Source organism: Lissotriton vulgaris, chromosome 3_1 (assembly GCF_964263255.1).
Source record: "Lissotriton vulgaris chromosome 3_1, aLisVul1.2, whole genome shotgun sequence".
NCBI lineage: Eukaryota > Metazoa > Chordata > Amphibia > Caudata > Salamandridae > Lissotriton > Lissotriton vulgaris.
Window position 1 is genome coordinate 1,243,254,394 of NC_141689.1, and position 25,169 is coordinate 1,243,279,562.

Consider the following 25,169-nt stretch of genomic DNA (forward strand, 5'->3'; position numbering starts at 1 on the left):
TCGTTTGCATGTTATTCTGAATTATAAAAGGGGGCCTGGTCAACACAATCTCAGTGGAGTTCCTTGGGTCTCTAATTTTCAAGACTATCTGAAGGGACAGGGTTCACTTTACACATTCTATAGATTCTTGACAAAACCATTGACTTGACTGTGGAGGAGCTTTCAACATGGCATCCTTTTTATTGTAATATATTCAGCCTTATTGATCAGCTGATGGCCAGCTCAACTCACTGGCCATCTAATAAAGCACTGTTCAGTCAATGCTGGTTCCTCTTGTTTCCTCATGGGTGCCATGGGTTTTCTTGGTGCCTTGGTTGCTGGTAGTGCTGTAATCTGGTGCTTTGCACTGTTGCTTATGGGCTACGCATGAAGCCTTAGGCTACTGCTCGTCCATTTAGGAATAAGTAGTGCTAATGAACCTGCATCAGCCACTGTAAAGAACTGATGCTCCACTTATATATATGGACTGATTACCGGATCAACTGTTTGCAACTGGTTGAACTGCATTAACTCTCCCAAGTGCTGAAGACAAAAAATCTCTCTGCATAGCTGCTTGTTTCGGCCAAAGAGCTGCTCTTCTCCTTTATTTTGCTTCTGGAATTTTCTTCTGATTTATTTTAGGCCATGGTGCCCGAGGAACAACTGGAAGGGAACTCTTCAAACTTTGTATCTGCTACATTTTGTTTAATTTTGTTTATTAATGTCAGGGCATAGTAAAAAGTGATTACAAATTGAGAAGTTGCTGCTGCTTGTTTGATACAAATTCCATTGGCATATGCATATCAGTAATACAATTAGTACATTGAATATGAAATAGAATGGTACAAATTCCCTGACTTCCTCACCACCCCCCTCATTCGGAACCTTCATCCGATGCTGTCAGGGGCATTGTACAAATATATCCTCTATACTTATTCCGTATCTGCTACATTTAAGTTTAATTTGAGTATGTTCTGTACTTGCACCACTCTCAATCTGTCAGTTGTTTTCTAGAGTCCTATGATATTCCACTGTTGGTTTGACATGAATCTTTCATTTAAATTCATTGACCAAGATGAATATTTTACAGGGCACAACAGAAAATAGCCATTTAAAGTAAACTTTAGGGTGATCTATGTGTCTGACCCACCAGTTGAGGGTTACTTGAGAGTCCAAGATTGCCTTCACCCTTTGGTAATCTATTTCTCAAGTGCAACTAACCACATATTGTTTATGACACGGAGACCACTTCAAAATAATGAGAATGATAATGACTAATTGTGTGAAACAACACTTAATATTAAGGGTTTTATAATTGTTGCATATGTCAGTATTTCTATATTCAATAGAACTCCATATATAGGCATTCGGACGACAAAAGGCTAAGTTTGCTTTGTCAGAATTTCAAACCTCTGAGATACAGGGTGCAGAAAGATCTCGCCAGCAAGTCCTTAACTCATTGAAATATCTCATGAGCTCAGATTTCCTTTCCGATGTTTTTCCCCCGTCTTTTCCTCCTCTCTTTTCCCCCATCTGTCTCAGTCTTCCTTTCGCTGCTTTTGTCCCTCTTTCGCTCTCTTTTCCTCTTCCCGCCCTCCTTTGCTCTCTCGCGTCTGAGTCACTTGTGATGTCTCTTCTAACTTATTCCCCTTCTTTATCTTTTTGTCAAAGGTTGGCACTCTGGCACCACTCATTATTGTCACTTCAAAGACACAGAGAGCTTTTAAAATATATTATTGTTTAGTTCTTTTAATATTGTGTTACAGAGAATATCACACACATTGCTTCTTACAGGTGCCAGTTACATTCCAGGACGTGGCTGCATGTTTCTCTGATAAGGAGTGGAAGCTTCTACACGAATGGCAGAAGGAACTTTACAAGAATGTGATGAATGAAATTCACCAGGCTTTGATCTCCCTAGGTAAAGTTAAACAGACAATGTTTCAGTGTTATAAAATCTGCTGAAAATACAAATATATTGTGCTCAAGGCTTCAGTTGTAACATGAACCCTTATTTTGAGTATGGCAGTGTATACGTTGATGTGCTAGGGCAGCGGAGGGATGTATACCTCTGGCCTGTTGGAGGACCAACCACCATATGTGGTGATCTCCTGATGGGAGGAGGAGATCTCTGTACCTTCACCAGATCCTATGTGACGGTGGGTCTGATAAAGACACTGATAATATGCTGATTGGGTGCCTTACTTAATACATCTGCTCAGACATGTTTCTTGTTTCCAGAGCGTGTCTTAGTATTGAAAAATAAAGGAAGAAATATCCCTGAGATACTCAAAGCTTCTCCAAATGCTTCAGAGCAATTTCGGTGGCCAGGCATTCCCTGGTGTTCTTAAAGAAGACAAAAGTGCGTCGCAACATCTGTCCTACATAGTAGGGTTGATAATTTGATGTCCTGTGATTCAACTGTTCAATATACGATGGACCACCAGTCAAAGATCTCCACCAGCAGAGCCAGTGTAGACCCTCCCATTGGAAATATGGCAGTTTCCCTGACACAAAATTGAGCGAGGAATCTCAAGGTTGGCAAATGGGGCATCTGTTTTTGAGTCTATCCCATCTGCTAAACTCTCAAAAAGGCTTTTGGTCATTATTAAAAAGTCAGGTGTGTTTGTATGTAAGAATTACACGTTTGAAGCATGTGTGTCTATAGATCATGCTGTGCACACTTCTTCTATCTAGTGTTGGACTCGGGCTTTGCAAGTTTAGGGTTGAATGAGTTAATGTTTCGAGGTTACTTATGATGCCCCCTTTGAAGCCCAAAATGCTTTAGGACACATACTACACCTCACATAGTTTTTATCCACAGTCAAGTTTGGACCGGTTCCCACAATTCTGTGGCTGTTACTCGTTGAAGAACCGTTACTTTAGGCACTGGGCAACTAAAGCATCATTAGCTATGAGACGTCAATGGAATCAATCGGGAATACTTCGCTACATTGACTGTGCAGAAGCTGAAATGCTTGACAAGCCTATGGCCAAGTCCTGTAAGAATGACTAGATTGGGCGGAGGGTTGGAGAAAATATAATTAAAAGGTTGCCTTTCACATAGTAGTAAATATCGTGGTCAGATCAGTGTTATGTCTGTAACCCGAGTGACCAATACAAGGACGCCTGTTTAGCGTATAACACCTTCAGATTGAAAAAGAAAATTCCCTGAAGTGACAGGCACAGGACCTATTCCATGGTGCATGGTCCAACTCTACAGAGTCTCACTGTTTGCCTTAGTTACTCTCTGCCACTGGATTCAACCTAGCCTGGCTGAAGCAGGGTGACATACCCTGAAACCGGTCCCAGGATGCTTGTTTCCGGTCCAGGGAGTACCTGGCCTAGCAGTTCGATCTGGACTGTTCCCATGGGGCACAGGGTCAAGACTGATTTGCATGTGGCTGGGTCCACACTGGGGTGGCATAGTGGGCAAAAGAACGATGGATATAACCCAGATCTTTTGACTGGGGGAGAATGTTTGCATTGTCAGCATTCCGCCCATCATTTATTTGCTGTAACACTAGTCACTAAGGACATCAAAAGTTTGTTTCTTTCCATGATTCTGACTATGGAGACGAACAATCTCCGGGGCCCATACTACAACCAGCACCATCGACCAGGACTAAAGACAACAGGGAAGGCATAGAGGACCGAACACAGTACCCTTGCCCTCAAACATACAAGTCCTGGTCAAGAGAATCTTCCCACAGGGTTGACTTCCAAAGGAGCCTAGGCTTCATGGCAAGGAACATCCTTGAGAGTGTCACGCCTTCGCCAAAGAAGCATCACCAAAAAAAGCCATACAGTTGGCATCAGCCACGTTGAACTAAACTGTCCCGTGGTGAAAATTACTCTTAACATCTTTGGCACAGGGTGAATGTTCCTCGAGTCCAAGATGTTGCCAAACGAACCTCAGTGCCAATGTGGCACCAAAACAGATTTCAGCACCCTGATCCAACAGGAGTGTACAACCTTACTATAGACCGAGAACCACATACATTGATTCTATTACACGGAAGATAAAAGCACTGCCACCTTCCGCTACAAAAACTACACATAAGGAACAGAGATTAACCTTTGACAAAGCAATATCAGAAGATTGTAGTGCATATTCCATTTCTATAAGGAAAAGGGAAACAGTAACAGGCCACTAATTATTGAGGCCACCCCGCCATTCTCTCCTCCACAAATGTCACCAACACCATCTGTTCGCTCAAGACTGATTCTAATCAAGACATACACAATAAGCCAGAAAAAAGGAAAAACGTGAAAACACATACACCAGAAACAAAAAATGAATTAAGAAGAACCCTCACTCACCCTAGTGGTGACATGCTTCATCACGGGGTTCCCACTGGAGGAACCGAATGTCCCTCCAGTGTGCTTCGACGCCTGATTTACAGCGAAGCAGGTTGTTGTGAATTGGACTTGGTGTATGTGAATGAGTGCAAGTGAAGGTGAATTAAAAAATATTAGTTGTACCCAAAATCTATTTTATTCAGCGGTCAACCAATATTGTTAAAAACACTGTGTGGGATATTAAGGGTGGTAATATTATTGACCACTTCTATCCCTTCAATGGTAGGTCGACATGTTTCAGCTGTCTCTTTATATTCATGCAGCTTTCTTCAGGACCAGTGACGTGAAAAATCCCTGGTGGTCCGTGCTCGCTAAGGCGCGTCCAACCAGTGGATATATGTGAAAAATAAGCATATAAAAGAATTACCGTGACGTACGGTTGCTGCAACCTAGTGTTTCCAGGTGCGCAAAAAACTGTAATGTAAAGCACAACATTAATGCATATTTTATAAAAAAAACGTTTCATATTAGGCACACATTTTTCATTTATACTTATAATCCATTTAGTTCCAGCACAATAAGTCACTATTTAGTGACCTGCCATTTAATTGCCCAAATTCATTTCAATAGGGGAAATAAGCATTTGAAAGGGTGACTACTCCAAATTTGTAAGTAGTACATGGAAGCTTATTTAAAGGAATAAGCCTTCCAGGTGAGCAAGTTATCTCATCAATCTTGGATGGAGGATGATGCCTGGCATGATTATAGAGTTGATCTATATGATGACCCTTTAGTGCCACATCCAGTGAAAAGCCTCGTCCCCAAACAGTCCATCTGTGTATCAGACAGTTATAGGCAGGGCAGCATAACACAATGTGCTAGTACATGTGGACGAAGAAGAGGAGTACTTGTCATTGAAACTTTATCAAAGACTGAGCACATCACTCAATGCCTTCCACTGTTAAAAACACAAGTGACTTCTTTAAAGGCCCAGTAAAACGTAGGGTAGTAATACGAAGAATAGAGAAAAAAATTCAAGACAGCACCGCAGGATCCATCACTTACATGAGGGCACATTCCCCCAACTTGCTCGTGGCAGCACTGCAAGAAAGAGGGCTGAAGACTCGCCCACACCAGATAAACTAAGTAGGTGCATTGAGCAGCTATGCGGTGTCGTATTCAAACTCACTGACTCTCCTAGCAAGATACAACTGGAACCAATGGGAGGAGATGGAAGCTTTTTTGAAACACCTCCCCAACACATACCGATACTGATTGCGCTGGAGGGAAACGTCATCTCTAATGCTATTAAACACTGCCCTCTACATGCAGTAGATATAATTTCTAGACAAGTGAACACCCATATAATACTGAGATGTCACGCATGGCTTAGGGTTACAGGCTTTTACCCACAAGTACAGTAACATACTTCAAAACCTCTATGAAATGGCAAGCGCTTGCTCGGGCCCACAAGCAATTGAGATGCTCAGAAAATCAAAAAAGATACAGGGCTGCCAAACCCATGGGACATCAAAAGCAGGGATGGTGGAGACCTGTAGTTTGTGCCAAAACAAAAGTAGTGATAGCATAAAATAGGCAGCAATTTCAACTGCAGCAGCACTTTCAGGAAGGCCAGCCACAGTCTAAACAAGCACTATATCCAAGGGGGGCTTTAAAGGCAAAAAACGTGCTAAAGGTGGAAGTGTACATAGTAGAGGTACCTCTGCTCCAAGGAGTCAACTTATAGCTGACCCCCGACTACTCAGCACCTCTCTGAGGATGACTGAGGTTATGCCTCTCTCAGTGGCAGGATATAACTTATAATGAGAGTGTAGTTTCAACTGTAGTCCATGGTTATTGCTTAAAATTGTACAATACCCCACCCAACATTCCATACTGTCCACACGTCATCATCAAGGAGCATTGCAGATTTTTGCTGGAAGACGTTCAAGTTCTTTTACTAAAAGGACCAATCAAACTTGTTGCATGGAGTGAAAATAGACAAGGAGTCTATTCCCTGTACTTGCCTAAGACAAAACGTTGCACCAATACTATGTTTTCGAGCTCTCATCACATCTGGCTTCATCAAAATGACCACCATGTAGGATATCATTCCGTTGCTACAAGTGGGGCTAGATGGCTAACTCAAAGGATGCTTACTTCCGTATAGCTATTGTAAGAAATTGTATTATTGGGGGTGGAGGAGACTAAGCACCTCAAGGAAAAATCACAGCCGTTGTCGGGGTGAACCCTCAAAGTCACTAAATTAATCTGAGCTGAAACCCCTTGTAGCTAGAACGGAGAGCAGATACGCTGATCCCCGGGCAATGTGTACAGTAAATATGCAGTACCAAAACAGTTATAAAGTTGAAATGCAATACAATAAAATTCCAAACTGAATAAGAGAAAGAGTAAATATGTAATAAATAATACATGACAAAAAGCCAATAAGGGGAACCAGAGATATGTATTTTTAAAGTCCAGTGGCCTCTTCACTTTTACCAGATGTTGCCTCATCTTACAGCGAGAAAGTTAATGAAAATCCTGGGGATGATGGTGTCCTGTATTGCCATACTACCAAATGCCAGCTTAAGCGTGTCCACTTAAAGAGTATCTTACAAGACAATGGTTAATGGTGACGGGGAATGACAAGATCTATTGTTAGTAAACAACACCGTGCAGCACAAACTCAAGTGATGGAATCAAAAAACTCTCTTCTAGGTCAGTCAGTCTGCACAAACCAGCATCAATACATACATATCCCTGATGGGTTGGAGAGCACACAGGAGCAACTTGTCAGTCCAGGGTAAATAGTCTCAACAGGAGCAGCTTCTGTTCATTAGTGTACAGAAGCTAATGATGGTGCTCCTAGCACTTGAAGCCTTTCAACAGCAACGATGCAACAAGGTAAAGCTCTTTTGCACAGACAACATGAGAAGCATGTACTAGATGCAAAAGCAGGGAGGCACCCATTCCCCGCAGTTGTCAAGTCTGGCAAACAATTGGGCATTGGTCAGTTCGCCAAGTACATCTATTGGCAGAACACAGATGCAAAACTACTTTGCATATCTTCTCAAGGGAAGTCAACAACCAAGTGCTCAACTGTTAATTCCAATGTTGGGGCATTCTGAAAGCCAACCATTTTGCCATGGTAAAAGCCCAAACTTCACATCTTGGTAAACTTCTGCCTCAGTTCCTGGAAAAAGCCCTATGGATCAATTGGTCAGGGATATTTGCATATACCTTTCCTCTATAACCACTACTTTAACTGTATCCTGGTCATCTGAAAGCTGGTCACGGCCTCTTCTCTCCCATACCCTGGTAAGCCATTCTGTTGACACTCACAAGCCATTGTTACCTGTTGTACACCGCTCAATTTTCGAAATGGGAATAATATTTTTATTAAGTTCCACAAAAAGAAAATAAATAAGTGGTACAACATGCGTTTATTCAGATACAGTAAGTCTAGCATTCAAATTGATCATTATAATCAGTTACAAGATAACATGTGGTGTTATCCTCAATCAAAGATGCATTTCAGTTATCCTCAGATATTCCATTGTGGATGCTAATAATGTCATCAGTATTATCCCTTAAGTGACTCAGCTGATGAATAATCCAACACAATACATTTCATTACTCAGAATCCAATAGACAAAGCATCAAGTGCTCTGTCCATCATCTTCTTGTGTTTGCTTTGTTCGCCCTAAGTTGGCAGAGTATGCCCAGACGTGGGTCCCTTGTTCACTTTGCCACTGGATTCAAGCAAGCCTGGCTGATGAGGGCTTTTAGCCCGAAACCTGTCCCAGGATGCTTGTTTCCGATTCAGGGAAGACATGGCTTGGCAGTTCGGGCTGGACTGGTCCCATGAGGCACAGGGTCAAGACTGAATTGCATATAGCTGGGTCTGAACTGAGGTGGCGAAGTGAGTTAACCCCTTCCATGCTGATGACGGCCCCCAGCCGTCATGCATCACGGTGCTCATGTGCTGATGATGGCTGGGGGCCGTCATGGACCCGCCCACTCATTAAAAGTGCCCCACAGGCGCAGAATCGCTGCTGCGCCCAAGGGGTTAAAGAATGATGATGGATTCAACCTAGTTCTGTGACTGGGGGTGAGTGTCTGAAATGTTTCAGCACTCCGTCCATCATCTCCTTGTGTTTGCTTTGTTCGCCCTAAGTTGGCAGGGTATGCCCAGACGTAGGTCCCTTGCTCACTTTGTCACTGAATTCAAGCTAGCCTGGCTGATGGAGTGTTACCCAGAAACCGGTCCCAGGAGGCTTGTTTCTGGTTCAGGGAAGACCTGGCTTGGCATTTTGAGCTGGACTGTTCCCATGAGGCACAGGGTCAAGACTGATTTGCATATAGCCGGGTCTGAACTGAGGTGGCAAAGTGAGCTAAAGAATGATGATGGATTCAACCCAGATCTGTCACTGGGGGTGAGTGTCTGAAAAGTTTCAGCGCTTCGTCCATCATCTCCTTGTGTTTGCAGTGTCCCATCTGTGCTCAGCATCAGTTTGTCACTGATAGCCTGTTTAGCAACCCTGCTAATTTGCATAACAAGCCCTCTCTCAAAGCAAGATGGATGGGGTCCGTTGTGAGGTACTCAAATCATGATGCCCACCTTAGTCCAGTTGCTGTAACTCACTCATTTATTTTGGCGCTCAGTTGGCTCCTCACAAACCACACTGTTTTAGATAGTTGATGAATGGCTGTTTATCTCTTATTAACGTCTCTCTGCTTTCAATGCTAGGTCCTGTCATCGCCACCTCTGTATTTTCATTGAGAGCCAAAGAAAAGGATGACCTGTGTTCTGTCAGCATTCCAGACTCCAAGAGAAGACGCAGTGATAATAATTCCCCAAGTGAGTATCCGGTGCAGATTTCCGAAAGTGGTAAGGGTTGCTATTTGATGACGCATCTGTTTGTGCCGAACTAAAGACGCGAATAAATGTCAAGACTTTCCGCATAGACGCAGTATATTTTTCGAGAAATTCAAACTTGAGGTGGGACTGACCTTTTCTATAATAGATCTTCTTAAATATTCATAAACACTGACTATATCAGCTGTAGCCTGGGGTCCTGGAACACAATTAAAAATGAAAATAAATGGTCTTTCCAAATGCAGCAAAGATAATGCTTGCATTTTTGTATTTTAAGGTTAAACAGTTCTCAAGTCAGCTGTACCGACGATTGTACTTTGGAAACAATTCCCCAATTTACAGCTCCATTTCCTGAGCATTAATAAAGCCATCTTAAGGCCAGTCATTCCTGGGGGCATGATCAGAAATGGTAAAATGCATGTGTTCTTGGGCAGTACGTCTGTTAATAGTGTTGGTCTTTCAGAAATAGAATTCATACATACAACGTGTATTAATGTGAAAAGAAAGCAGGGTTCTTTGTGTTTGTTTGTTATTCCCACCACACATCGATTCTCTTTTTCAGCCTTCTGCACACGGCTCCCCTTCGCCATGTTCTGCCCATGTATATTTAAGTTAACCCCTGTGGCACTGTTGTAGTCTTTCTCCAGGAAGGCCCTCCACCGCTCATATATTCTTTAAATCCTTATCGGTTAGCACTTAAGTCTCGCTAAGTGTTTGTCTGTCTCTTAGGAGCACTGCTTCCACCCTCCGCCCTTACCCTTTTAGAGGCAAGATACTTTACCGAGAAGGTTCTAGAGTTCAGCCTCGGGTGATCCTTGAACAAGAAATGCGTTTGACAGAGGAAAACAGCATTGCAGTTCAATGTATTGAATCCATTCAGTAGCGTGACTGTTTTGTTATGTTATGTTATATGGGTTTATAAAGCGCACTGTTACCCAAGGGTGTCCCGGCGCTGAGCACTGTCTACCTGGAACCCTCCATACCTTGCGCCCCGCCTGAGACTAAGCTGAAAACAACCATGTCTTGGAGGGGAAATTCAGTCCTCTATCATTCAATGTTATGGCTTTAACCAAGGGTATGCTTTATTGTGCTTCTGTTGCAAGGTGTGGTAGGTGTGGCCTAATGCAAGGCTTCAAAGCGCCTGTATACACTACATAGAATACTGACAAAAAGCAATGCGTGACAGACAAATCCCCCAGATTTCTGAAAAGTCTATTTGAGTCCCCCAAGAAACCAAACAACTTTTACAAGTGACACAACATGTGATTTCCCCAGACATCTGCCACTCCAGGAGGTGCTAGTGTGTCATTGCTTCTTTGTATTCTTCTGTGCCTCTCTATCTTCGAGGTACATGGCACGGGGAGGCCAGTACTGGCCCTCCCCTTCTCTCTGGTTATACAGAATTCCCAGGAGTTTCATTTTGCTATGTTACGCTAACTCCGGTTCCACTCTAAATTAAGACCAAAGGGAACTCATCATTTATATAGGTTATTCTTTTGTGGGGCTCCCCAGTCTCATCACATGCCTTCTCAGTAAGGTGACCTGTAACAAGTCTTAAGTTCCCATTCCGGGTTTCTATTTGTTTTTCGCTTTATTCCTTTGGTGGCCATTACAAGGTGGACAAGTGAGTGGAATATCCGTTAATATCCCTGGGATACTGTGCCTCAGAAAAGTGTTTTAGATCCCACTTTCACGTGCTGACCAGCACAGTGTTATCAAGCTTGGGACCTTTCAGTGGGTAAATAAATCTTTCCTTGATACATTGTTGCATGACACAACCACTATCTCTTCCTAGGTTATAGATACCTATGTTTTCTCATCTCAAGTGGCTGACAGAATATTTTAGTGGGAACTGGGGTTCCATGAATAGTCAAGGAAAGAAGTGGGAAGCGATGAAAACGGTAATTTAGGGGGGTGCATGAGTACAATTTACAGTATTTGACGACATCTGTCCAGAAAAGTGGGGACATTAGAAGGAGAATAGGCAGAAATGCAGAGACATGAGGCACTGGACCCCACGGTGGGGGTGGAGATTATGAATACTAAGCGTAGGTTGGGGAAACATGGGATCGGCTGGACACGCAAGGAATACTGTCAGAGATTGCACAGGGAGGGAGGCAGGCCCAGTAAGTTGTTGGCATGGCTGTTAAAGTGGAAGAAAAATAAACTTCCCATTAAGGCTTCGAGAATGCTGTATGGGACATTGGCATCGGTACAGGTGGGGGTTAATGGGGTACTTCATGCACACTTGGAGGGACTGTATTGGAAGGAACAACACACAGGGTTGGATATGGTGACTGATTACCTGGTGCAGGTGCATATTACGGTGGTTCCTCAGAAGCATCGTGAGGGGTTAGAGGCAGAGTTGACATTTGAGGAACTGCGAGGGACGTTTGGAAAGATGGTGGGAGGGAAGTCGCCTGGAGTGGAGAGCTTCCAGGTGGAGGTTTACTGGGCTTTTGCAGCGCAGTTGACATAACCCTGTTGACGTATATGGGGAGGCGATTAGGGAGGGGGAGTTGCCTCCTAAACTCAGAAATGGAGTGATTAGTATGGTACTTAAACCGGGTAGGGATGCCACGTACCCAGTGGCATACAGGCCCCTGACGATGATGAATGCAGACACAAAGATGTTGTGTACATTACTTGTGGAACAACTATGTGGTGTGGTGGGGACACTGGTGCATGAGGATAAGAGTGGCTTAATTCCGGGCAGGAGTATGGCCATGAACTTGTGCAGGTTGGCCCATGTGCTGCAATCGGTCGATGATAGCCACAAGTAATTGGTGCTGGTGTCAGTAGACATTGCTAAAGTGTTTGATATGCTGGGATGGGAATATCTGCTGCAGGTGTTAGGATGCGTTGGATTCTATTCCAGTGGCTGGTTGAAGCTCCTTTACAGGGCACCTCGGGCCAAGGTTTGTAGCGGCGGGCTGGTGTTGGAGGGTTGGGCGGTGGACAGGGGTATGTGCCAAGGGTGTCTCTCTCCCCACTGCTGTTTGCACTGGCCTTGAAACCGTTAGGGGCGAGGCTGTACAGTGACCTGCAAGATTTCAGTATAAAGGTATAAAGATAAAGACAGCGTGCATCTGCTATCGCTTCATGCGAATGATGTGTTATTTCATTTGCGGACGCCAATGAACTTGGTACTGTTGTTGCTGAACAAATTAGAAGAATTTGTGGCTGTGATTGGTCTTAAGGTCAATAGGAATAAGTAACTCCTAGCCCGTTGGGGGCGTTACATAATAGACTTGGTTCTGAACTGCTTTATCGGGGCTACAATGGGAGAAGGAGGCCTTTAGGTATCTGGGGATTATGGTGGTGCATGGTGGGGAGGGATTGAGGTGACATATCCCGGACCGAATGCTAGGGGAACTGACGAAATTGGTTGCCTTTTGGAACATGCTGATGCTCTCGGTGTCGGGTCGTATCTCTGTCCCAAAGATGGTTTCTGTCTCCTGATGCTTGTATATTGTGTAGAACTTGCTTCATACGGTTGCCCATAGTACGTTCAAGGCACTGGAGAGTATGTTGACCTGGCTTGTGTGGACGTGGAAGAAGCGCTGACTGACAATGTCCACACTTAAACTGGATAAGGAGAGGGGGACATGGGCTTCCCTGACCTGAATTTGTATTATTATGCATCTGAGCTATAGCACGCTGCACAGTGGGTTACAAAGGAGGACAATTGGGAGAAAAGGCTATTGAGGGGAGTGTTAGGTGGCGCACGAGCAGAATGGCTGCCGTTGTGTGAAGCTACTGCAACCTGCCGCTATCATCCTGGCATTTATCCTGTCCCTCTGAAGCGTATCACCACACAAAGCCCTGATATGAAGAGCCCGAACCTGGGGAAAGCAGCGTTACCAGTTTGAACATCCGTCGCAGCCCGCCGCTGCCGTAGCTGTCAACAGTTAGCCCTGTGGTGCGACCCGAGCGGCTTGGAACTGCAGCGGGGAGAGGGCGGTCACACGAGCGCCGGGGCTCCCACGAGGCAAGTGGGCCTGATTCCGAAGATGGCGGTGCCTGCATAGCGGTGAGTGACTTCTCACTGGTTCCTGCGCACCATAGTCTGAGAAATACCTGCGGCAAATGCACATGAAACTCAGCACTTCTCTTTTTGGTATAACTGGCACCTGACAGGGCTGGGCGGTAAAAGGTGCTATTATAACTACCGCGCGGGTGGCGGATCGGCCATCAGCGGTTCCATCGCCTTTCTGACACCTGGGTGGACGTGCTGAGCACAGCTTGAGGCATGTAGGCTGCTGCGGACAGGTCACCAGTCACCTCCAGCCACCACAGAGATCAGCGCGCACGTGCTCCTGCCTGCTACTTGCGCAATAACATACACTTCTTAGACTGCGAGGAAGGTGCGGGCGAGACCCTCTGAACACCTGGGGTATACGGAGGTTATAAAATCCGCTGATCTCAGCACTGCTGGATATCCGGGACCCTTCAAACTGCACGGAACCCCTGGCGTGCTGGCCCCCAATTTAGGGTGGTGATGCGTCAGTCTTGAGGCACCTGCTGGTTGTACATTTATCCCCTGACCTCCCCCTCCTGTTAATTCGGCCAGGCCTGGTTGTTACGAAAGAGCTCTATACCTCTGGTGAGTACCGGGAAAATTGCCTCGCCATTACCCCACACACGTACCACGTGGTGTCCGTGGGACTGCCAAGTGCTCCACATGGGGAAACTGGACACTCGCGCAAACGCGTTTTACATTTGAAGCGAAAAAAAGTGCCCCCCTGCAGACGGTAGAGGTGGACGGGGGGCTGTAGAAACTATGCAAGAATCACAATCCCCACAGGGTGACGATATGAAAGCGCTTCTCCTGGAGATGAGGCAGGCATTTGCGAGCATAGCAGGTAAAATGGACACTCTGACCACGCACATGGGCGCGGTAGTCCGAACAGTAGAGGGCCATGAGGCGCGCATAAAGGACACCGAACAACGCATATTGGATGCCACAGCCCACTTACAAAACACGGTGTCGCAGATGGATAAAATACTAAAACTCATAGTGGCAAAGAATGAAGATATCGAAGCGCGCAGCCGTAGGAACAACATTCGCATGCTGGTCATACCGGAGAGTACCAACACGGGCAAAATGGAGGAATACGTCGAGAAGTTGTTGGTTGCGGTGGTGGGGGCAGGCTCCCTCTCCCCTCAATTCATAGTTGAATGCGCCCATCGTTCCATAGGTCCGAAATCACCCCCAGGAAGTACGCCCAGACCCATCATCGCCCATCTCCTGAATTACAGGGACAGGGATGTCGCTCTCAAGGTGGCAAGGGAGAAAAAGCAACTGCACTTTGAGGGAGTGCCCTTCTCCATGTATCCCAACTTCACTCCGCACGTACAGGAGGAGAGACGGAAATTCCTCGGTGTGAAACAAAAGTTGAGACCGGCACAAATTGACTATGCCATGCTGTATCCTATGCGCCTCCGGGTCACGTACCAAGGTCACCAAACGTTTTATACCAAGCATCAACAAGTCGAAGATTTTCTTAAGTACCTCAAGCGGCAGAAGGCAGGCTCCACTGCACCGGAGGAGTCATCGGGATCGAGCTCACCGCATAGGGACTGATGACCGAAGTATACGATCACTGCATGCTGTACTTTCATTGAGGAACGCGAGCAAAGTCTTCCGGAAGGACACGTGAACTGAACGCTGCCAGGCATCCTCAAGGCCCAACGAGGGAGGTGTTTGTTGGTACAGTTACCCCTGAACGGCGAGAGGTAACAGTGTTCAAGCCGGCTGAGATCACCTACGGGAGATCCCTCTTACGAGTTCACTCTGCTTTCTGACCAGAGTAGTTGCATATAAGATTTTGGTTAATGGGCTGTAGGGAGGGGGGAGGAAACAAATCTGGCATGTTTGGGATGTATCAGTGGGAGGGGGAGGTTGAGACGTGGGTTTATGGATGTTTGGTCATGCGTGATTTACAGCACTACATTTACAAATGTGACTCCATCTGTTCGACTGTTCTTATATTCCGCAGCGCAATGTTGCGGGTGTTGCGCCATAGGAGGATATGGTTGACCCGGTCAATAAATCTCAATTGAGAGTAATGTCATGGAACGTCAGAGGGTTGGGCGACCTGAGCAAGCGTAGGCTGGTACTAGCATACCTGGAAACCAACAAGTCAGCATCGCTGTGCTCCAGGAAACTCATGTAAATCCACAGACGCCTGTCACATTTGCTAGTAAGAGGGCGGAGTATAGATTATTCTCCTCTTATTCCTCCTATGCCCGTGGCACAGCAATTCTCATAAAAAAATAAACACCTTTTGCACTGGCAGGTACGCTCCTGGATCCACAAGGGAGATATGTGGTTGCATGGGGCCGCTTAGGCCTTGACTCGGTGACGCTAGCTAACTGTTATGGCCCTAATGTAGACACTCCCGAGTTCTTTACTAACCTCTGTCGGAAAATTGTAAACATAGGATCCACCCATATAATCTGGGGAGGAGATTTCAACGTTGACCTCGATCCAGGTCTGGATAGGTCCAACACCGCCTCCTGCCATTACAACAACTCACAGACAGCCTTCCAGGGGACACGGGAGGAGGGAGGTCTGATTGATGCCTGGCGCTACGTTCACCCACAGGCTAGAGAGGGCACACACTTCACGACCTATGCAGCGACATGGGCTAGACTAGATTATTGCCTACTGTCACGGGGCCTGGGACCAAATATTCGGGACGTCGTACACCCCGCCAGAACTTTTTCTGATCACTGTCCAGTGAAGCTTACGATCACGCCGCCAGGGTATGACAAACCACGCCCAGATGGTGGCTACAGCCCACGGCCTTATTGGATGCAGTGTTCAATAGCGAACTGGGGGAAGAAATTCAGGACTTTTTCCAGTGTAATAGCGGGTCGGTGGATAGCGTGGAAATGATATGGAAGCCTTCAAGGTCACAATCAGAGGGTTCTGTATCTCCAAAAGTTTTGGAGTGCTTAGAGACCTACAGGGAACACTGAAGAAATTAGAGAAGGACCTGAAGGTACTAGAACATCGGATGTTGGCGGGGGAGGGGAGGGGAGGTGCAGGTAGACTTTCGAGAGAAATTGTCAGAATATGGAGACCCTGCAGCACGAGAGACGAAACTTAGAGGACGCTGCTTGGTGGCCCATAGGTATGGTGAAGGCGAAGGCCTTGAAAAGCATTAGCGGAGGTGACTAGGCGCCCACGTATCACCAATCACATAGTGGAAATTAAAGGGCCGGGGGAGGTACTTCACTGGGACACAACAGACATACTTGAGATATTTACCTCACATTACACTGCATTATATACCACACAGCGCAGCGGGCTAGTAGACCTGGATAGTTTCTTGGGGGACGTGGCACTCGGGTGGCTCAATGACACACAACGGGAATTCCTTTGCGCCCCTTATGAGCTGAATGAAATCAGAGAGGCGATTATGAAGATGAAATCTGGCAAGGCACCGGGACTCGATGGACTTCCCTCTGAATTTCATAAAAATTATATAGATATCATGGCCCCTGTTCTTAAGGAAGTTTACGAGGAGTCCCTGGAGATTGATATGCTTCCCTCATCGATGAGGGAGGCACTTGTCACCTCCCTTTTAAAACCAGGCAAGTCCCCGGATTCCTGCGACTCCTATAGGCCATTGTCGCTTATGAACTGGGACACGGAAGATACTAGCCAAGGTCATTGCTAATCGCTTAGCTCTTTTAATGAATAACCTCATTCTCCCCGATGAGTCAGGATTTGTCCCCGGGCGGGCCACAACTCACAACCTTCACACCTTATACTCCTTACTCCAAAATGTAGCTCTTGAAGTCCCACTAGCTACAGTATTTTTAGATGCCACTAAGGCATTCAACTCTGTGGAGTGGGACTATCTCCTGGGGGTGCTTCACCGTATGGGCTTTCCCTTACTGTTAACTTCATGGATCAGGTTGTTATATCAAAAACTCACAGCTAGAGTGTTAATCAATGGACATCTCTCGTCAGCGTTTCCCATCACCAGGTGCACTCGGCAGGGATGTCCGTTATCTCCCCTTTTATTCGCTATCATGATTGAACATTTGGCATCCAAGCTTCGGCAACACCACCATGACAAGGCATTCCGTTGTTATTTACGCCAGATCCTGATATCTCTCTATGCAGATGATGTCACCCTGTATGTCAGAGACCCCCAACAAAACATCAACCCCTCACTAAGAGAATTCATTGTCTTTGGCAGGCCTTCTGGAATCCATATAAATTGGGGGAAGTCACAGATATTTCCCCTCACACCTGCTGTTTCGAGATTTGCCCTTGACTTCTTGTTGGAGTGGTGTGACACTGATCTCCGCTATTTTGGTATACAGATTTCCAGGGATAGGGAGGATACCCTGCGTCTCAATTATGGCACAGCCATAAATCGCCTTATCGACAACGTAACTCGATGGATTTCCCTCCCGCTCTCGCTCGCGGGCCGCGCTTCTTTAATAAAGATGGTTGTGCTCCCGCAGTATTTATATCTCTTCACGAATATAACATATCACCCTGGGCCTTTTTTTTTTTCTTCAACTCCGCACTGCACTACTGAGATTGCTTTGGGGAGGTAGGCAACCGAGGCTCAAGTGGGCTACTCTTACGAGACCTTATGTCCAGGGCGGGTGTGATATCCCAGATTTCGAGGTTTACTTTCTATGCGCGCAAGCACATTATGCTTATTTTTGGATCCACCACCCCCCCAGATATGTGTCACAGATAGCCACAGAGCATTGGCTTGCTGACCCCATACCTCTGGACGGTGTTATACATGCACCTGTCCGCTCTCGTGACCTGCCATCCACTACGGTTACGGGCACGGTTGATGCATGGCACCGACTCGCAGATATTCTCTGATCCCCTCTGATATACTCCCCGCAGCTTCCATTATCCTACCATCCCTGCATGCCATTACTACAGGAAAAGATATTCCCCAAATTGTGCGGTCGCGCAAAAATTACTAACTTTTTCAAGATGGTGCCTTCCGCTCCTCAGACCAATTCTTTCACGGGCTACTGCCCTCGCCTCTCGACTCTTTCCTATATGTTCGTTTGAGACAGGGGGTTCGTTCGGGTGCCCCGGACTTCCCACAGGAGCCCACATGCCTTACTCCGCTACATCAAATTCTAGGCTCCACTGATGGAAAACACCTAGTCTCTAGGCTCTACCATAATATACGCACACAAAAACAGAGGCTCATAGCGTAGCCCGCACCCAGTGGGATTTAGATCTTGGGAGGGAGATAACTCACGATGAATGGGCGTATTGCTGTCTCCAAACCTCACAAATTTTCGCTAGCAGTAGAATGAGGGTTATACACTATAAATTCCTTCAACGCCTATACTACACGCCTGTCCAAAAGTTTTTATTCAAACTGGCAGATACTGATTGCTGTGAGAGATGTAGAAGACCAGAGGCCGGATTCTTGCATTTGGCATGGGAGTGTCCAGGGGTTCAGGAGTACTGGGGGCAGATTTTTGATGCACTTGAGAAGATGACGAATGTCACACTGGAAAGGGATCCCTTGCTGGAGCAACTGGGCTACACCTCACTGGTGCCCAAGACGTACCGCAGATTTATTACCACGTCACTTCTACTGGCTAAGCACAGAGTGGCTTGCAGGTGGGGCAGGGGGCGGGCTCCGAAATTCAAGGAATGGCGGTACGATCTACTCTATTGCCAGGAGCAGCTGACAGCCTATGCTGAAACGCTCCTACTTGCTTCTAAGCCCAAAGATATCTGGGGTCCCCCCAAGGCTTTCTTCTAACGCGCGACCCGGAGAGGTTGGATGCCATCCCCATGGGAAATGATGCTTAATCTGCTGTGGGTCCCTTTCCTTCCTGTGTTTGCCGGAACTTCCTTCTTCATGCCACAGGTATAAGAAATATGTTCAAGTGTTGCTGTTCTATTTTTTTGTGATTTCCTATTTCGCCACGGATGCTTACGCCCCTCGAGATGTCTGGCTTATGTGATATGTAGGGATGCATATTTGCTATGTTATTCCACTATTGAGCTGAATGTACTTTTCTGACGTTATAACTGCAAGGTGTATACTTGATATTTTTGTATGTGCTCAAGGACTAACTCATGTTGTTCTTTTGGTGCTATCTCCTACCAATCCTCTTACTTACCACATGTTTGCTTTTCTCTTATTTTTTTCTTTTGGTCCAGATGAGAGAAGTTTCTTTGTATGTCATGCGCAGGCGCAATTTTTTTTGTGCATTAGTGCTTTTTTTATTTCAATATATTTTTTTTTAAACTCTAACCAGCACCAAGTATATTCACTAAGTTCTAGATGCCTTTGGTTGCATCCTCCATGACAAAGGCAATGTCCAAACCTGCCATTGTGTGCCATCAATGCTGCGGCCTGGAGAAATGTGTCATGTGAGTGCTTTTGTGTGCACGTCTGTGCTTGTATGAGGGTGTGTGTGTACGGACGCAAATGTGTGTATGCGCCTGTGCATGTATGAAATACTATGTTTGCATTTGTGTGTCCTTGTGCATGGCTGTGCGTGTGATGGAGTGTGCATGTACTTGAGTGTTTTTGTACTAGAGCATGGGATTGTATGTGTGCTTGGGCCTGTGGATGTTTCTGTATTCGTGCATGTGTGCGCCCTCTGTTCGCGTATGAGAATGTATGCGCACATTTATGTGTGCTTGTGCAGGTCTTTGCTTGTGATGATGTGTGTGTGTGCATGTACCTGTGTGTACGTCCTTGGGTATTTTTGTTCATGGAGCATGTGATTGTATGTGTGCTTGTGTTTAAGGTAGGTTCTGTATGTGTGCTTATGTCTGTGTGCGTCTGTGCATGTATGAGAGTGTGAGCGCATTTGTGTGTGCTTGTGCATGTCTGTGCATGTGATGGTGTTTGCGTGTGCTTTTACTTGGGTGTTTTTGTACTAGAGCATGGGATTTTATGTGTGCTTGTGTTTTTGGATGTTTCTGTATATGTGCTTGTGTGTATGCACATGTGCGCATATGAGAGTGTGTGCTCACATTTGTGTGTGCTTGTGCATGTTTGTGCCTGTGATGGTGTTTGCACGCTGGATTTGTTATTCTCTGGTGGCCACTGTCCTGGATATTGACTTTAACTGTCAGAAGCCTGACCTTAGGATGGCCACCAGTGTACATTGCCTGAGCCCAAGATGGCTTCCATAGTGGTCCCCTCCACGTTGTTTTACTTCCCTGGGACAATAATTGGACGTTGACCAGACCATGAACCTATCCCCTAACCTGCTTACACATCAGGACTTGGAAGCTGCGGAACTTACCCCAGACTGTAGAGACCAAGAGATTTGGCTGATGCGTCGTGGAGCTACCATATAGCTAAAGAGGAGATGGGTGTGCACTACCCCCCCCCCCCCCCCCCCCCCCCCCCCATCACCTACCCAGCCGGACCTTGGGCAGATTTTCCCCTCTTCTCTACGCCCTATCTTCCTCCTACCCCTTTACCCTATCCCCTTACCCTTTCTTGCGCCATTCACCTTGTCCCCTATGTACTTTAAATGCTTTTCTTGATACTTATGTAACTTTTAACTGATGTAAATTGCAACAATATTGTTCCTCATGTAAAGCACTCTGTTTCCTTCGGGTCTAGCCAGCGCTCTATAATAACTCATTAATTAAATATGTTCCCATTTAGTACTCTTTCTCTCTTTGTCTACTTCCCTGGCTCCTATCCCCTCTCCTCTGAATCTCTCACCTTGCCTGCTAGTCTGCCTAGCCCCCTGTCCTTTGTGCCCTTTGACTAAGCACTCCTTCTCCCCTTGTTGGGGAAAGATCCAATATTTATACTCTGGAGTCTCAGCAACCCGCTGAGAGAGTCCACTGCGCCAAGGGAGCCACTCACAGCTGAGGTATGGTATGGCACCCCTTGCCAAAGCACTCCTTTTCCCCTTTTTGCAGAAGGATCCAGTATGTAGGCCTTGGAGTCTCAGAGACCCCTCTGAGAGAGTCCACTGCATGAAGGGAGCCTCTCGCAACAGAGATAGGGAAGTGATACCACTTCCCCTGGGACCACAGCTTACTGGACTTTGGATGTTTCTTTGACTCGTCTACTGGTTTGTGTCCCCATCGCCCTTCCCCTCCTCTTTCCATGCTGTGTCCTTCACCCTCCCCTTCTCTTTCCCGCCTTCATTACCGTTCTACTTCCCTAGCCCCTACCCCCCATCCCCTGAATCGTTCCCCTTGCATGCTTTTCCTCTTAGGTATTTGTGCATATTTTTTATCTCGACCTTATGTTGCCATGCTCTAAGAACTATGTAACCTTTGTAACAATGTAACCTGTAACTATGATCTGATGCTCATATAAAGCGCTCTGATACCTCCAGGTCTAGCCAGCGCTATATAAAACCTTTAAAATAAATAAAATAAAATAAAACTTTGGTGACAAACTGGTCAAGACAGTCATATTCAATCTCTTCAATGCACAGACTTCAAGATACCAATTGCATCTGTCTGCTACCTCTTAAACTTGGGTGGCTAGTGTACCCAAAGAGCCTGATTATGATCACATCTTAGCATCTGACTTTGCCTGGGGGTTGCTTCAAAATAGAAGTGGGAAAGGTCTCACTGCCCATGGATAGAATGGAGATGCTGTAATCCCATTTACGATGTCTTCACTGACTCAGGGGGCATCAACGCAACAATGGCTACAGGTGGAAGATGATAAGGCTTCTGAATGCTTTTGATTTCATGGCTCTGCTTTTCCATGTTCTGGCTCATTGGGATCCAGACTCATGGGACTGCACTTCCTTGATTTCAGTGTGTTCTGTGTTGCTCTGGACTTTGAATGATAGCTTTTCCAGATCTCTCAAACGGCGCTGATATGGCGTGCTCGCAAAATGTAATCTTCACCATGAAGGCAAACTTCATTGGTAAGGTGACAACCAAAGTGGTTTGCATCTACAAAGCGGTAACCTGTATAGGTCACGGTAGCTTAAAATTGGAGGAAATGCTTTGCCATTTTGAGAACTGTTCAGCCATTTTCAACCAGACTCCATGGTTATCCTAGCCTAGTGGATATAGGCAACACAGTCGATAGGTCCTGCTTAAAACAGTATGGTGACATGATAAATATTGCTGGTGTAGGCAGATGTTATCCTTATGTGATAGGTGAGGTCCCAATTCATAGCATGCAGAATGATACAGAGGACCAACTCATCAGAGTTCTCTTCATCGCATAAACAATCATCAGCTTGAAAACCATCCATCACGTTTGTATCAGGTTTGGCTTGCAGGCGAAGACCATGCCAGGAGACCCTGAAGCCACTGTGAGCATTGACATCACAGATACCATAAATGGGGGCCGCAGCAGGCATCGGTGCACCTACATTTCACGCCAACACCTCCTGCTCTTGGATATAAATTTGGCTCCTTTGTGTACTATGGTCTCACTCTGCAAAGAATGTTGCCATTCTTCTCTTGTGATGAGCCACCGTGTATCACATTTGAGTCTCACGTTTTACCTGAAATCTTATCATAATATATTCATATTTTCTAATTCACTTTAATAATGTTGCAGTCTTTGTCTGCACAACCAATGAGATATTGGGTGAAGCTTTCACCATTTTGTACCATCCTGCACCATATCTGCCCCACTTAGCGGTCGAGGAGGGAGACACGAACCCTATTCCACTGCACCACATCTTGCCGCACGAACAGAAGGAGGTCCTGCGCACTGAAATCAACCCCGTACAGGCAACCACTAAAGCCTGGCGGCGACTAGGAGACACGGCAAATAAAGTGCCTCTCTACACCCCTGCAATGCCACTGGTTAATCATCCAAAGCTGTCAGCGACACAAAACGCAGACAATATCTCCATGCTGCGAGACATGGGTATAAGTACACTGGGTGAACGTTACACTGCAGGGCAATTTGTGGAAGCATCCAAACTACACAATATAACTAACCAAACACTATTGTTCAGATTGAATTATCATAGACTGAAGGCGGCACTGCGAGCCCTGTTCCCTAGTTTGCCAGCAGTGCCCCCGGCCCTCGCCCCGTTACAAATGGTAATAATGGAGCCATTTCGACGGCACCTGGTAGCCCAGCTGTACCGCTCAATGCAGACAGAATATGCGCGCACCTGCACAAGAGCCCTGGAGAGGTGGAATCAATCCATTGACAGGCCCCTTCCACAAGAGGACTGGACGACCTGCTGCGGCCTCACAGACACGCTGACACCAAACGGTAACCTCCGCATAACACACCTCAAATACCTGCATCAGGCTTACCACACACCACAGAAACTCCAGTGTCAGGGTCTGAGGGAGGATGCCACATGCCGCAGGTATGGGGCCCAAAATGCAGATTTTGTTCACTTGGCTTGGAACTGCGTTAGGGTGCAGAAATATTGGGTGCAATTGAAGACTGTTATGAGGAGGGTTGCACAGTGTGACATAGAGGGCTCTCTACAAGGGTGTCTCCTGGGTCTCATCCGGGGGGTCTCCACAGCGAAGAGGAAGCTGCTGGCAATAGCGTTGACATGGCAAAGCGTAGAATTTCAATGCACTGGGACAGTAAGAGCAGTCCAACGATCAAGAAGTGGATTACAGATCTGGTATATTGCAAAGACACCTTAAAGACCTATGAAGAAGAGTTGCCAGCCAGGTCAAGGCCAAAAGACTTTTGGGCACCCTTAACAGCCTACCTGCCGGACCATGCGGTTGAACTGACCCCGGAATATGATCGGACTGAAGCCGCTGCTGAATAAATCGTGTAACGGATGTTAAATTGATCTGACCAGCTGTGCATAGAATGTTCACTCATGTTTAGAAAGGAGCCGTAACTCACTGTATAATGTATACTGACATGCTTAACTTTGTTCAACATGGTATTTTGAAAATCAATAAAAATTAATAAAAAAATAAATTTAAAAAAAAAGGCTATTGAGGGGAACGTGTGGAACTGCACCCTTGATGAAGTTGTTGTTGATGGGAGCGAGAGTACTTGGGGCTTTGTCCTCTCTTGGTGCAGCAGACTACAGTAATCTGGGAGAGAGTGATTGGCAAGGTCCTGAAGAGGCCGCCATTTGCGAGTGAGCTGAGCATATGGTCTTTAGTGCTCTTTAAATGTATTAGCGAGACTATATCCATAATTCGCTGGCAGGAAGGGGGCTTTGAGATACTGGGGGACATATACCTGGAAGATGAGTTTGTTATGTTTGAGGATGCATGCGTTAAGTTTGTGGCAGGGGCAAGACAATTTTATAAATATGCTACCATTGCCAGTATGATTCGGTTTCCAGCGACCCCCGACGGTAAGAAACGTGGCAGCTACTGTCGACAGTGGACGACCCATGGCTGCTGGTGTCTTTGTTATGTGGCGCATATGACGCATAAGGCCACGGGGACATGTAACACTTGGAAGGCTAGAGTGGACGACCTGGAGGAGCCCCAAGGTTTCCGCTGAGACATGTGCACTTGTTCGTTGGGTGTTCTGTAATGCCCTGTTTACATTAATTGACTTTAGTTATGTGCATAACACCCATCTGACAACAATTAAGCTGAGTAGAATGGATGCTAATAGGTTGGCGGACTGTCCGAGATGCGGGACAGCCGGCGCCTCCTTCTGGCACATGGCCTGTATGTGTCCCACTGTGTGCACATATTAGGTAAAAGTGGCGGCAAAACTGGGCAGGGTGACTGGCATTGCATTGGAAGAAACCCCTGGACAATATCTTCTGGGTGTGGTTAAGAAGCTCTGTGGGGTGGTGGTGCGCTGGAAATTTCTGTTCCTGGCTCTGGTTTGCCAAGAAGCGGATGGCAATGGGATGATTGGGACAGTTTACTCCTTCGGTATCCAAGAGGAGCAGGCATATGGTAGAATTGGGCTTGGCAGAGGAGACACATATTCAATTGGCCAGGGTGGGCAATAGGGTGGGAGAGAATTAGGAGATTTGGGCGGTGTTGTAAGGATTCCAAGAGATGGATGAGGGAAGACAGCTGCTTCCGGCATGTCCATAGAGGATGAACACACAGGTCGCAAGC

At 46.2% G+C, this 25,169-nt stretch overlaps 1 protein-coding gene across 2 annotated transcripts in view; it reads left to right on the forward strand.

The window, feature by feature from the left end:
* Positions 1 to 25,169, forward strand: part of LOC147727729 (uncharacterized) — a 116,757-nt gene that overhangs the window by 60,823 nt on the left and 30,765 nt on the right. For both annotated transcript variants that reach the window (XM_086961727.1, XM_086961728.1), the window contains exons 2-3: positions 1,774 to 1,900; positions 9,035 to 9,145. In XM_086961727.1, the coding sequence (XP_086817853.1) occupies positions 1,774 to 1,900; positions 9,035 to 9,145 (238 nt within the window). The remainder of the gene's footprint in view (positions 1 to 1,773; positions 1,901 to 9,034; positions 9,146 to 25,169) is intronic.